This window comes from Malaclemys terrapin, chromosome 2 (genome assembly GCF_027887155.1).
Source record: "Malaclemys terrapin pileata isolate rMalTer1 chromosome 2, rMalTer1.hap1, whole genome shotgun sequence".
Lineage (NCBI taxonomy): Eukaryota > Metazoa > Chordata > Testudines > Emydidae > Malaclemys > Malaclemys terrapin.
In genome coordinates this window covers 130,031,994-130,047,837 of record NC_071506.1, presented here as the reverse complement: position 1 = coordinate 130,047,837, position 15,844 = coordinate 130,031,994, and the positions used below count along the sequence as shown (strand labels likewise).

Sequence of the window (15,844 nt, the reverse complement as noted above, 5' to 3'; positions counted from 1 at the left end):
AAGAATTAATTTAGAATATATTTCTTTTCAGGCTATGCTGGTGATGTTGCATTGAAGGTTAAATTCATCCCAGATTCATTCCTAGTATTACTCCACTAAAGTCAGTGTAGTTATAGTAGTCACCAGTGAAAAATCACTATTTTCCAAGTTAGCACACACATTGCCATTATTTCTTGTAACATGTATAGTGAAAGACTGTGGTTTTGCAGATACAGCTCATCTGGTCTGACAAATGTTAATTTCCTTTAATAGCAGCCACTGTACCGTAGATTAGAGATGAATTGTCCTATCCGCCCAAACAGTATAGAAGAAACATAGCTACCAGGCAGGTTGCATAATGCCAGTATTTGTAAAATACTGGGGAGAAGGGGCAGTAGTTTTCCTCAGGCTGGGGAGCTATTTCTGTCTCAGCCCATCTCTGCTCCTCATATCAGAATTGCTACACTGCAGTGTTATCACTCACAATCAACAGATCATTATCTCGATGCAGGAGAAACTAGGAAACACGATAAACAGCATTATGGCGAGGAGAAACATTAAAATCCAATGGCCAAAAGGACAGTACCCGAATATGAATGTTATAATACAGGGTGTTGTATGACTGGAGGTACTCAAAGCTTCATCTGGTTTTCACTTTACAATTACAGCTGGTGCATTTTTCTCATGGATGGGTCTGAACTGTGTTTTTGCAGCATTGCTGTTAGTTGAGGATTCAGGAATATACTTTCTCTAACCCTCTTGTGGTCCCAGTTTATCTTTTACTTTTAAATCACTAATTCTGGTTATTAGGCAAATACCTTACATTGTTAATTAATAAGTAAGTACAAAGGTCTGTAAAAGAAGGAAACAATTGCTCAGCTTTGATGTGCACTTATTACGTTAGGATACTTGTAGGGGACTGGGAGTGAGAACTGCTGGATTCTGTTTCCAGCTTAGTCTTTGACTCACTGGGTGACTTTAGACAAACTACTTCTCCTTTCCATGCTTTCAGCTTACCCATCTGTAAAATGGGTACAATATTCCTCTGATCCAAGGACCATAAATGCTCTTCAGAATTAAGTAAGCATCATAAACTCAAATGACTATGAACACACTGAAATTTTGCCTTAACTGTGTATTTCCTTTTTGGCCCAGATGAAGATTGTTTTGGAGTTTGCTTCTACAATTATGCTTCCTTGGCAGGACCAATTTAAATAAAACAGTTGGGCAAACTAACAGGACAACATACCAACCCCCTGATTTTTATAAGTGACTGATTTTTCATTGGCTGATTTAGTTTGAATGTGTAAATTCAATTTTTATTTCACTGCATTAACTGTCATAACATTGAATGAGCTGATAATTCCCCCGTATTGCTGAGCTGCAAAAGACTATTATTCTGAATTGAATTTTTATTGACTTTTCTCTGTGCTATGATTTTTTTTTCTCCCCTAACGTGGCAGAGTGAAAAGAGAACAAGGAATGAACTGAAGCAAGTGGTTGGTTTAGCTGTCTGTTTTTTTTATATACATCATGCCAATCACTGTGGAATCTGATCATCTGCATAATACATACCTACCTCTCATAAATAATTTAAGATATTTTACAAATTTGGCAAGCATTCTGGACCATGTTCTTCCCCATTTCTGTGTCCTGTAACATACTGACCACAGTAGAGCTGTGCACCTGAGAATGGTATTGCTTCATTCACCATTCCCTTTGATGTCTTTTCTTGCACTAGTGTTTTTGTGAGGGGTGGGATAGACAGCACAAAAACGCTTCCAGAAATTAGAGCATCAAAGATGGTGAGACCTTGAGCACAGTTCAGACTAGCAAAATGAATAGTCTCTGAATAGGATTCTGTAAGATCCCCCCATGTGTTTTCAGGAGCTCACTTTGTCATGGACCTGTGTCAGGCTGTCTCTGATGAACAACCCAGTTGCTTAACTTGGAGCATGGATTTTTGACTCAGGGAATATCCCCTAAGGGACCACAGATGAGAACGTGCAGATCTAATTTGTGATAGTGCAGAGAGCACTAGTATTTCATTTCAGACCTGGATCACAGTACTTGTTGTTACACCAGTTCAGGTGGCCTTCTGTTTCACTCAGAACCTGTGATTCTGAATCGTAAGTTTAAAGCAATATTGCAATTTATGGTTTTCTGAAATAGCAGGTAGCTATTTTTGTAGAGCAATTTGGAAGACAGAGAAACAAAAAGCCCTTGTGGACACAGTTGTATTCTAAGTATTAATGAATAACTCTCTAAATAGGGAACCAATACTTATTTACAGTGCTCTACGTGGGGAAAAAAACATTAAAAGAGAATCATAAATGTGATATTTGCATCTTTTTCCAGTGAGTGGCTGACTTGCTAAAAATAAATCTTAATGTATTTATAAAATGTATAAAAGTGTAACTGATTCAGGGCCTCTGCTACTTAAGGGGGACGTATTTCATGAAGTTGTAAGCACTGGAGAAAATTAAATCAATAAATCCACATTGTGGAATTTGAGGCACTCTGTTTAAAGAAAACGACTTTGTCTAACGAAACATCCTCACTTGGAGTACATGCTGTAAATAACCTTCCTTCTGGTTAGTCTCTCATGTGCTTGCATGGCTGCAAGGAATGTGTCGTCTATTACCGGGCAAATCTAGACTCTGGCACAGGGATCCCCATGGGTAAGGGGTTTCTTTCCCAAGGCTGAACATCAGTGGTGGAACTGCTTGGGGAGGCTGCTCCAATCTAATAGAGTATCCTCTGCAGTGCTAGCATGGAAGAGGTGGGGAAGGAGGACTAGAGAATTTGTGTAATAGGAGATTTATCTGTCACCTGGGAATCTCCTTGGGGAAGAAGTGAAAAGCTTTCCCTAGGGTGTGGAGAAGTGATGGAGGCAACTCTACCCTAAGAGGGTAGCCAGTAGCCCTACCATCACCTTGAGTGGAGAAATTTTTCCAACAGTGAATGCGCTGACCACGTCGGCCTTTCCTCCAGTCAAACCTAAAGCACGACCATCGGAGGAGTCCCCACATACGTGGGCTCTGTGCCAGTGGTGTGCACCCTTCCGTGCGTCCCACCTGCAGACCTTCCTCTGGCACGGTGGAGCTTTGCAGTTCCTCTTTGCATTTGTAGAAGTAAGATCAGGATTTGCCTTTGTGGAATTATATCCCAATATCAAGGAGGACCAAAGGAATATTGAATAAAAGGGTTATTAAAACACACACACGGGGATATAAAAATGGGGTGCAGAGGTACAGCACCATTTAAGTAATCAAAATATGAGGTAAGTGGGACTTAAGTGAATCTTAGACCTTGTGCTGGCCCCACTGTACGGGATGAATTTCATCCATTATGACTATCCTAATTTGCACTTTGGTGGAATCCTTCTGGGCAAGCCTCAAGTTGCTTTTCTTTCCTTATCATTTATACTTGGTTGGTTGTTGGAGGGAGGCTGTGTGGGTGTTTCTTTGTGCATTTGGTACTGGATGGGTTACTTATGTACCTTCTTTCCTGCCCACCCTCTTCACTCTTTTCCTGGTGGGTCCCAATGCTTGAACATAGCTATAGTCAGATCTAAAAATCCACAATGGCTTAAAATAGTTTTTAAAAACCTGCCAGTCCCCATACAGTACCATTATTCTTCCTTCAGCCCTTTATTAATACTGTTTAAAGTTCTGACCCACTAAGTTGTTGACCAGACAGTATGTAATGGTGTCTATCTTGGAAGATATGGGCATGTTGTCTAGTGCTGGGGGAAATTGTATAACTTGCTGCAGTGTCTGCACAGATTTCATATTGCTAGTTACGCTTCTGTGCTTCCTTTTCAATTGTGTATTGATTGCCAAGTGTCCAAAGAATCTTTGGACATAATGTTTTATAAGTAAACATTTTTGCATTAGCAAATCCAGTCAGACATGAGGATAGTTAATGACGGAAGTTTTAATGAATCATATTGCCACAAAATACAGATCAGCTTCATTTGTTTTATTTTAAAATAATATCCTTTGATTGGTATTGGCTGGAAAAAACTGTTTTTAAAGTTGTTTCAGTGTCACTACAAAGCATTCCTGGAGATTATACTTCACCTTTTGAAAGCCAGAATGGTTTAGGGGGGATGCATACAAGGTGGGAGGGAGGAAGTTCTGGGTTCTAATCCTGATTCACTTGTGTGGCCTTGAACAAGTCACTACTTTCGGTCTCTGTTTCCCCATGTGTAAAATGGGGATAAAAATATTTATACACCCACCTTCCAGAGAGGGATATTAGTCTATGTTTGTCAAGTGCTTTGAACATATATAGTGGTAGAAAATTACTAAGCCTTATTGTTAATATTTTCCACAACATATATATAAAATAAACTGCATGAAGAATGGCTTTTGGAAAACCTCACATCCCAGCAGCTGAGCTTGAAACTAGTTCAAATAAACTGCATTGGTGATGTAACAACTGCATTCACCTTTTTTCAGATTTACGGAAAAACTTTGAGCAAGACCCACAAGGAAAGGAGGTTCCTATTGAAGGGATGATTGTTCTGCACTGTCGGCCACCAGAGGGAGTACCTGCAGCTGAGGTGAGAGAGGAGACGCTGGTTTTGACATCACTGTTATTAGCTAGTCTCTTTTGGACTGGATATATTTGAAGGGGAAGTGGGGAAGTATCAACTAAAGCCTCTTCCAGGTGTTTGTAAAAATCCAGTGCCATTACAATATTCTACTCTAGGGCCTCTTGACATGTTGTTAAAGCCGGTTCCAATTCAACTCTTTATTGTCAATGAAGTTGTGCCTAAGGAGTAGAGTAACGGGGAGGTGAAGGCATAGACATCCGTAGAACTGGCCTTTTCACCCGTGAGAGTTCAAGGATGACTGGATTTAAATATTTGCTTTAGAGACTAAATATGTGAGACTGCACGACAGTGAGGCACCAATCTGCTCTTACCTGTCAAATGCAGAGAAATAGATGGTAGCCTCTGCTTTGACATGGTGAAAGGTGAGTATAAAGAATGGATGGAATAATAGCGGCGATACTTCGCACTTCTGGCATCCTCGGTGTTCAAAGCATGGCGCAAACACTGACGTGGCTGGACACTCCACTATATCCAATAGTGCAGCAGAGTAAAACGGTCTGTTTTGTACTTCTGATCGTTTTATATTTTTTACCCATTCTGAAGGATTTTTTTTTAAAGCCTTTGTCTTGATGTTATTTCATTATTCTACCTTCAGAATGAAGTGGCAGGTGATTTTTGAGGCTTCTAGGTTGTTGTTTTTTTTTCTAGATGTAATTACTTAACAAAAACAAGTGCTTATTTGAACATTTCTCTTCCCTCCCCATCATCTAACCACCTACCTCCAAAATAGCAGTTTGGAGTAGCACACACAGTTTGGGGTAAAATAGTTAGCACTCCACATACATACTCCCCTTCTCTTAATCACTGTCTGTTTTATTTTAAAATATGCAAGGGGCCAGAATTCGTGCCTGATCTAGGGGGAAAAAGTGACTCTAACAAGATGCACATAGAATAGCACTGTTCAATCTCACTGCTTTTATGCTGCTCCTCTTGCGTGTGTGCATCGTCCATTAGGGCTAAGCACTTGTCTTCATACCTGTCTTCAAAATGTCAGGGACACAGTAGATGCTTTACATATAAACTCTGGTGTAGCTCCATTGAGGTTAGTGGACTCAAACTAATGATGATTTTGGCCCTGTTGAGGTTACTCTCTGCTTCCTGGTTCAGAGGAGGGCTTGTCTAATAACCCATGTACAGCAGTGGGCTAACTAAATGATGCTTAGTGAAATGCTTGGCATAGCTATTTGGAGGGCTGTTGCATTATAGATGGAACTACCTGCCTTTCTGAATAGCAGGACGTTCAGCAGGGGTGGACAGCAGTCCCACAACTCGGTGTACGGTACATCAATAAACACAGCTATGTAACTCCTGTGGGAGTTACAGTACTAGCTAGCTAGCTAATCCACCTTTGGGCTCGGAGCTAAGAGTCTGGGCCTGCCCGTGCTGTATTGTGCTGTATTTACTCTCCAAAATGCCAGAGCTGCATCTGTAATGCTGCTATTTAGCATCCTTTGATAAACAGAGAAACTGATATCAAGTAGAAGTCATTTGTCTTTCAAATCACTATGGTATCTATTAATTGGAGGGACAAAAGAAGCTGGGAAAATAAACTGCAAAGAAAGAAAACACAGTCTCAGAGTTAGATGGAAAACATGCTGGGCGGATGCCATCAAAAATCCAGGAAGAGTTAAGAAATGAAGCAAATTGGGATACAAATTAAAAGATCTTGCAGGCTGGTTTAGAAATAGGGGTAGTGAGGAGGGGGAATGTGTATCTATACATCTAGCACTCATTTCTCTATCAAGAGAATTTCTGCTACTACATCCACCCCAATGGTATCTAATTTCACCCACTGCTCAGTTTACTATATCACATCCTTGAAAGACTTGGTTTTTTGGCATTAATTCTCCAAATACATAGGCTCCAGGGTGAGCAGAAAGTTTATAAGTGATAAATTAAACAAATTTCAGGCATTTTCTTTGGAAACAAAAGAAACAAATTTTAACCCACCAGGTAAATAAATGCTATCCAACCTAGCAAGAATGTATGCTGAACTGAACAATTATATAAATTTGGCTATTTCCCGTTGCAGATAGCTAAACAGTCAAAGACCATTTTCACTGTTGGAGTTCAGTAATTTGAAAGAAAGGGGATAAGAAATTACGGTGATTCAGAGCCAACATGTTTTGAATTTTATTGAGGTTTTGAGAATTATCAGCAATTTTCCATTTGAAAATAGATATCCAACCCTGGAAAGTGTGATAATGGTCAGTAATTGGTGATTCATTTCTATGCAATTGTTGCCTTTTAAAACAAACTGGGCCAAAGATGCCCCTGATGTAATCCCAATGGATTTTCCCACTGTGCCATCATTATTGTTAAAGCATTAAAGAGTAGATACAATAGCATGTTCTTTTCTGACTGTTCAACTACATAGCAACACTTCTATTACCAATATTGAATTCCCCCCTAAATAAAATGATTGCTCAGAATAGTAAGTTTCTATAGTAGCACTTAAAGGCTTGGATTAGCATATTTAAAAAACCCTTGCCTTTTGAGGATGTACATCATATGAGGCTTAGAGTGGGACAAGATTTTCAGATGTTGAGAGATTGAAGTTGTTGCCCCTCCCAGCAGTGTCAGATGGAGAGAAGAAAGTATATCTGCTTTAGGGCCATCTGGGAACACTGGGGTGAATCTTAGCAGAAGGGTTTAATAGTGTCATTCCAGTTGTCCAGGTCATTTATTTGTATATTAGAATTTAATGCTGATGGTCTTTATCAGTGCTGTAAGTGTTTTTATTTTATTATAGCACTCAGAGTTTTTGATATAGGCATTTCCCCTCCCTCCCCCAGCCTTAAATTGAAATTGACAAGTTGAATCCTTAAATCATAGAATCAGAGATGTAGGGCTAAAAGGGACTTCAAGATGGTTAGTCCATCCTGCTGTGCTGAGGCAGTACTAAGTATACCTAGACCATCCCTGACTGGTGTTAGTCCAACCTAGTCTTAAAAACCTTCAATGACTGGAGTTTCAAAACTGCCTTAGGTAACTTGTTCCACTGCTTAGCTATCCCAGTATTAAATCCAAATCTTAAAATGTAAAGTCAGGGCAGGTTGTTGGGGCAGTTCAGGGTTGGAGGCAGGAGTAACTAAATGACTTGGGTGTTCAGAGGACCCCAGTGTTCAAAACTCACAAATTAGGCCCCCAAAATCATGAGATTTAAAAAAAATAGAATTTGGGTTCTTTTTATTTGCCTTCCTCTTTTTGAGGCTTTAGGGTTCACATTTTAAAGTTTTTCTCCATAACCATGAAGAGTTAGCTTGCATTAGTCAAAAAATGTAAATTCCTAAGATTCTCAAGTTATCTCATGATTTTGGATGCTGAGGCTTTAGGAAAACACTAAATATAGTGAGACTCTCAATAAAATTGCAAGAGTTGGCAATATCAGTATAGGTTCAGAGCCAGTCCATGCAGAATATTGACTCTTACATAACTAATTTGCCTGGGTTTATCATTTTTATTTACCTTAAGCTTATGGGAATGGTACTAACTAAAGATAACCATTTCACCATTTGATACTCATCATTATTTAGACAAAACCTATTTGTTGTTTTCAGAATAATTCATTATTCCAAACTCTGCTGCTTTATTCTCCCCAATTAAATAGAAAATCTCTCTTTCATAAAAAGTTAGGAATTATGTCAGATGAAAAGCTGACAGTTTAATGGTTTTCCACACATTAAAATTGCACAGCTCTCAATAAACCCTGAGTTACTGAGGTTGGTTGTAAAATGGTTATTGCTGTTAATAAAGCCTGTAAATCTTAACAGGTCATATTTGCTTTGGACAATAAAACTTCACATAAAGGCTCATTGTGTAAGGCTAATTCTATTCACATGAAGGTAAACAGCCTACTTAAAATAATTCAGTGTCTTTGGAAACTGGATACCAAATTCAAACCAGAACAGATCATGGTTTGTGGCAATAGTCCTTGTGGCTGTAAACTCATTAGTTCTTTGGGGCAGAAACTGCCTTTTTTTGGGACCGTGGTCCACGACTGGGGCTCCTGGGCACTATAGAAATACAAACAATTATTATTATTTATTAATTGTCATGCACTAAGAAGGGTTAGGGCTGTTCAGCACTTGGATGGGAGGCTTTTAAGAAGCAGCCAAAGCTTCCTGAATGGTGTCAGAGATTCAGTCCATTTATACGGTTTGTACCATGTTTTGATGAAAGTTTCCTGTTTAAGCACTGAGAGTTGGATTCAGAGAGGGGAAAATACCTATTAGATCCAATTTCGATAGCACCTATTCAGTCAACTGACTCCAATTCCTGTGATTTTTATCTCCCTGCCAATGCAGGACTGTTCCCTGAAATACGGTTTCTGAAGTTTGAACAGTTTCCAAGGTCCGGCATATCCACTGCTTCCCTTGGGAGGCTGTTTATTTATTTGTATTGCAGGGATGCTGAGAGTCCCTGGTTGTAGACCAGGACCCCATAGTGTTAGATGCTGTAAAGACACCCAACAAAGAGATGGTCCCTTCCCCCAAAGCGCTTACATTTGAAGTATTAACAGGAGACAATAGGTGGATAGAACAGGAAAAGGGAACACAAAGATGGTTAGGTGGCTGGTGTGCTGTGCCTGCTGCCTTATATGCCATCCAGTTTTGAGTATTTTATAGGCAAAATAGCACAGGAAGAGTTTTCAGAAGGGATTTGAAAGAGGAAGATGGGTTTGTGCTTATTTCCTGATCAAATGCATTCTCCCTGTCAGGAAGTCCTCTCCACATCACTCTTCAAGATTCACTCTAATTTTCCCCTTTCTTAATTTCATCCTCTTACTGCCAGTTTGAATCCCCTTTTGCCACCCCTAAATATTTGCACTCCATCCTTGATGTTTACACCCTTCAAATATTTGTAGTTTCATTTTGCCATCTTAGCTGAGTTTAACATATAAGGGATGATTAAAAGAGCTAAATATGGCTCTGAAGCTGCAAAGAGCTCCTTGCAGAATGGGGCAAGAGGCTCATAAATTGATCCCTGCAGCCCGTTGGGGATTGTGCATCACTCTCACTGGTAATGTGTAGTACTCAGAGTTCAATAAATAGAAGGGATTTCAGATGGGATTAATAAATAAATCAATAGCCGAGTCCTATATAAAGGCAAAGTTATCCATTAGGGAGAAGGCGGGGATTTTCAAAGGCAAAAAGGTGCACAACTCCCAGTAAAAGAGAGGCTTCCATTGGTGCTTCTGAAAATCTCTCCATTACTCTGTGAAGGATTTGGGGGATGCAGATTTTTAGAAGGACGTTGTACCTAAGAACACACAGCAGAGGTGATTTATTCAGAGTCTTGGGCAAGGCAGAGAAGAAAGTATGCACTTCTAATCTAATGTGAGTGTGAGAGAAATGGCAAAGTTGTTCCAAACAGTGGGAGCTGAAGGGGAGAAGGCTCTTGAACCAACAAGTTGAATAGAGAAGAGACTAGTACTAGATCAGAAGGGGAGTGAGGTGAAGATGTGTGTGTTGAAGTCAAAGAACATGAGAAGGATAATTTATTAAGTGGAACCTGCAATGTTGGAGTCAGTGGGATTATTTTAGACTGGGAAGGCTGTGATTGTATTACTACTGAATGTTTTATAAAGCTGTTATGTGTTAGACTGAGCTCCTCCTGGGGAGCCTGTTACCTTTTATCCCATGCTGCAGAGGACCTGATAATTCTTTTGTAAATAGTTTAAGCTTTCGTGCGGATTGTGCATGAAAACGCATTCATTTGGGCTTATGGGCTTTGCGTGGGATGACGCTTTCCAGATTGTTACTGCAACGTGAAGGTTGTACATTACTCTAATCTGAGGTGGCTACAGCAGGGAGGACTAATGGAGGATGCAGCTTACATCAGGGATCTGGCAATGGTGACCTTTTCAATAATTAGTATTTGATTAGAATGTCTAACATTGTTACAGAAACCTAATGGATTCTGAAGAAAGGAAAGCATTGGATAAATATACTAGGATGTTAGAGACCGTAAGGATCTTCACGAGTAATTTTTTCGAAATTCCCGTTGCCACAAAATAACTATGAGTAGTCAATGGGCTACTAAGATATTCAGAAAGCAGGTAGCCACAACAAATCTGTCCCAACTAAGCAAAATCGGTCTGTAAGTTTAAACAAAGTGTGTTTCATAGCAATTTTGTAATTTTCCAGGGCTTTGGATTAGGCCCTGTGTAACAAGATGAAGTTTGGACAAATTAGTCAGCATGCAAAGGGAACCAGTGACTCTTAAAAAAAAATAATTGGGGGCCACGATTAATCAGCTGGACATGAGTTTCCTGTGTGATACTGTGGCTAAAAGGACTAATGCCGTCCTTGGATGTACAAATTGAGTAGGATGAGGAAGGTTATTTTGCTTATGTATTTGGCACTGGGATGACTGCTACTGTAGTATTGTGCCCAGTTCTGGGGTCCACAATTTAAGAAGCCTGTGAAAAAGTTGGAGAGGATTCAGAGAAGAACCATGAGATTGGTTAAACAATTGTTAAACCTGCCTTACTGAGAGAGACTCAAGGAGTTCAATTTATTTAGCTCAACTTATCAAAGAGAATATGAAGGGGTGACTTGGTCCAGGTCCATAAATACCTATATGGGAACAGATATTTGAGAATGGAGGACTCTTCAACCTAGCAGACAAAGGTATAAGAAGATCCACTGGCTTAAAGTTGAATCTAGACCAATTCAAACTGAAAATAAGGCACACATATGTAAAAGTGAGGGTAATTAGCTGTTGGAACAATTTACCAAGGGTTGTGGTAAAGTCTCCATCGTTGGCAAGTTTAATCAAGACTGGATGTCGTTTTCTAAAAAAAGATGCTCTAGTTCAAACAGGAATTAATTCAGGGAAGTTCTGTGGCCTGGTTTATGCAGCAGGTCAGACTAATCACAACGGTCCCTTATGACTTTATAATCTATGACAGACCTAGGCTTTTTATGTCATTAGAAATTCCACAGTTGCATATATCACCATTTTCTAAGAGTATTGTCTATTTTTGGTACAGACATCCCCTTTTTTTTCCCCAAGGAAACTTTATGGATCTGAACCCAAATAGAAAACAATGTAGAAAAGCGATTTCACTCCCATTTCCTATCATCATGCCAGTATTTGGCCAAATCCCCTATAAAAGGTTCTGATTATTCTATCCTCTAGGTGAAAATTCAGGACTATTATTTTTCTGATGAGCCAGCATGTTGTGTGGTTGAGCTAGTCCCCAGATGATCGATCTCTTTATTTCTGTGACTGACTGATATAATCAAACCTCTGATCACGCAACACTCGTCAATAGAAAGCAAATGCTTTACAACTGGAATGAAATTTAAATCCAGTTCAGTTAATCACTTGAGCATGTCTATTGCCAACAATGTAAATCTTCATCTCTAGGATTATTTCTTCTGCAATGTAAAGGTGCCGAAGATCAGCTAGAGCTAAGTGTGGAGGTGTTAAAAATAAGCATTCTTGCCACAAATGACCCAAACCACCACTTACGAGTGGTCACCTTCCCCAAAGGAAATGGAAAGCAGGGTTTCTCCATGACAGCAGTTGTCATGCTTCTGTAGGAGAAATCAGGATAGATACATGTGATCCTTTGGGAGATGGGGAGCTGTTCTTTCCCTTTCACCATCCTTCCTTCTCCCTGCCCCACACTGCTTGCAACCAAGTGATTATAATTAATGCTAGCTATTTGTTTGTCTATGTGAAAAATTAGTTAGCGGATCTCCGTGCATTTCCTAATGGATAGCTGTCTGCATTACTAAATACATTACAGTAGCACTGATTGGCAGCATTAGCAGAGATGCTAAGTATTATGGGGCTATGAAAAGGCCAAAGAACATGTGGGCATCGTGACTAAACTGCCCTTTCATCTTTAGAGAGAGTTCTCCCAGGCCAGCTTTGAAATCGTTTGGGGGAAGCGTGTATTTCTGCTGCTCGCCTCTTCCATGGATAAACAGGAGTGCAGTGAGTGTGCAAGGCTATTGGTGAAAGGTGCCAGATTCAGTATACTTCAAATGTTAATATCCAAGAGGAGGAGTTGGGAGAACATAGTTCAAAAGATTTGGAATATGTGTTGTGTTTGTATCAAATTAGCTTACAAATAAAAGAAGCTACTGTAGCATTGTCAATGCTCTGTGTGTTCACACAGTTTAGTTTTAGTAAATAGTCTTTAAGCTGAATTACACATTAGTAAAAGCAAATAATCAGGTAAGCCTACAAATAAGGAACTGCAGTGCTATAATTCAGGTTTAACGTTGCACAGGGATGAATCAAGAGCTCCAAATCCTGCTGAGGCAGCACTGATTTTAATGTTGCTTCGAAATGCACTATACTACCCTGTCCTGATTCATTTAGCAGCAAATTTCAGTTGCCAGCTGTGTCAGCTAGGACTTAAATAAAAATTATATAAAGGAGCATCTCTTTAAATATGTGATTTCTTCCCAAGAACTCAATTGCAAACTACATGGAACGAACATAGTCCTTTGCATATGAGATGCGACGGAATGTGCCTGTTATTAATAGTACTAAAATCCTCATGCAGCAACAGTTGGTAAGAAAACGGAATAACTTATGTATTACCCATTGCCTTCTCATTTTAGATAGGTTAGGTGGCCCCAGGAGAATATGAAGACATTCTAAATTCTTCAGCAATAGAGATGGGTATTTACCATTACCATATGCCTCTGCCTATAGATGTGACAAGAAAAGCCCACGCACCATCTGTCCAGGAGCAACTTAGCTCTGTTCCTAGAATGTATTGCCTTTGGAAAGGGGCTACATGTGCTTCCAGGAATTAGATGTCCTCAACTTCCAGCACGTTCAGCATTCGGCACACATTCCATCTTCCCAGTTGGGCATATGGCTGTGTCCCCATTATCTGGATAAGGTGAGGCAAACTGTGTGCCTCTCCCCATTTGGAGGTAGCTGGATTTCTGTGGGCATTCTTGGTGCATTGCCACTGCATTAGGAGAATTAAAACAAAATAAAATGAATCCTCTTCTCATGTGCTGGCACAGCAAGTAAAATGGAGCTGGTGAGCAGCTGCGCTGCAGGCATCAGCACCCAACCCAAATCGATGCAGTCTTTATGAGAGTTGAATGCTGGAATATTATTTTTTTTTATGTGTCAGTCTGCACATCTGATAATCCTCTGCTGTGGCAAATGTTGATTTAAACATAAGAGTCTCTGCTGGCATGAGCATGGTGGGACTGGAGCCATTCCTTTTATTGTTGATTCTGAATTGGCCCAGGGAGAACACCGTTCTGGCTCCCAATCCCCACAATAGATTCTCCCCATAGATATGTTTAGGAATTGTGAGCAATAGGGGTCTCATTTAGGTTGGAGTGCCGCAATATTGCAATCCCAACACTCTAATGGTGATGCTGTTAGGCTGCCAGGTCGGGCTCAATTAACTCTGGTCCCGATTCTCTTCTCATTTATACTGTTAAACCCCATTAACTTCAGTGGAGCTACTCCTGATTTACCCTGGTGTGCTGTAAGTGAGGGGGAAATGAGGCTCAGTTCTCCCCTTCCTTGAGCCGCAGTACCGATAGCTTAGTTTGCCAGAGCAACATCTTTATCCTTGCCAGTGTTTCGTCATTCAGACCTATCCCCTCACTACACAGCTAACATCAGTGCTTGAAGAAAGCTCGCCACTGCTGTGTCTTTGCGATGCAGGCTGCGGCTACCCAGAGAGGGGAAGAACTTCTCTCCACTCCAGTGACATTTCAAACACCCCCTTTGACAGTGATGCACACTGTCTGCTGCATGAGAAGTAAAATGACATGGAGTTGTCTCTCCCAACGGTCTGACCAGTCTCTGTCCTGCTGCTGCCACAGCTGACCTTGCTACCATTGGCCTGATGTATTATGAGAACCAGTAGGGAAGCTTCCCCAGTGCCAGTGCATGAACACAAGTTCAGGTGTAGAGAGAGCGTGTGTATGTGTGACACTTTCCTGATAACAAGGTGTGCATTAGAACCAATACCATGAGCATCCTGAGCCTGGCGAAGGTGAAAATAAGCATCCCTGACCTGCTAACACAAAAGGTTGTCAGCTTCTATTGGTAAGAGATCCCGTGAGGCACCAAATGGATTGTTAAAACACAAATTCAGTCCCTTTTTGTCTAGAAGCCCCTGTGGTTTCTGAAATGGAGCCTGCCATGGAGTTAACTTAAAGGATAGCTTCAAAGGGATGAGCAGAAGTAGCAGATTGAAGCACCCTGTAGGCAAAGTCGGATCGCTTCTTCATTTACAGTCAATCAGTGTAAAGAAAACAGGGCTCGCCAGCAAAGTGGCAGGTTGATTTTAATCCGGCTCTGTTTGGCTTTGGAAGCCCTGAATGGCATAGGCCCTGGCTATATTCAAGGAATCCTGCTTGAGTCCTTCCTTGCAGAGATGTCTTTGCTGTCACACTAGTTGCCCATCCAGGAGTTCTACCCTGGTTGCACCTTGAGAGTGGAAGTGCGAGAAGCTGCTCCTCTCTCACTCGCCCCCGGGATATCCTTATCAGCCCATCCCTAAAAAGTAACAAATATGCTTGTGTTCATGTCTGCCAGCTTTGAAATCGTTTGGGGGAAGCGTGTATTTCTGCTGCTCGCCTCTTCCATGGATAAACAGGAGTGCAGTGAGTGTGCAAGGCTATTGGTGAAAGGTGCCAGATTCAGTATACTTCAAATGTTAATATCCAATGTCCTTGCCGTCTGTTTAAACAATGTCATGAGCTTATTTGTGTTTTTATACTTTTTTTTGTTTTTAAAGAGGTTTTAACTGTATTGTATTATTGTGCATGTGCTTGGCTATGTGTGTTGCACTTTATAAGCTGCTTATTAATTATTACTTCCTTGCATTATTGGTGGACAAGTCCTTGCACTGTTCACGCTATGCGCCGTTTGCATTCTGTATTGCATTAATTTGAGCTGATCTTTAGATTATGCCCCTTGCCTAGGCTGAGCTATGTTTTCCATCATTTATTGGGGGCAAGCTAAAAAAAAAAAGTACAACCTTGCATGAAACACCCGCTGTTTTCAATATTAGCCAAGGCCCTGAGTCCATGAGAAGGGAAATGTGGCCATGGGTCCAGACTTGTCTCTGGCACGTGAAACACAGTTCAGGCTAAAATAGGTGTTCACTATCTGGAAAACAGAAGTCAGCAATAATTATCGTAATGTATTGTCCTGTCAGTTTTCTACTCTTTTCAGAAGAACAGTTTACTGGCATGATGCTGTGCTACCCATGCACAGGGAATCAGATTT

The 15,844-nt window shown here is 40.5% G+C and overlaps 1 protein-coding gene across 5 annotated transcripts in view; it reads left to right on the top strand.

Moving 5' to 3' along the window:
• Nucleotides 1-15,844, top strand: part of UNC5D (unc-5 netrin receptor D) — a 313,430-nt gene that overhangs the window by 170,544 nt on the left and 127,042 nt on the right. For all 5 annotated transcript variants that reach the window (XM_054019320.1, XM_054019319.1, XM_054019317.1 and 2 more), the window contains exon 4: nt 4,446-4,549. In XM_054019320.1, coding sequence (XP_053875295.1) covers nt 4,446-4,549 — 104 coding nt within the window. The remainder of the gene's footprint in view (nt 1-4,445; nt 4,550-15,844) is intronic.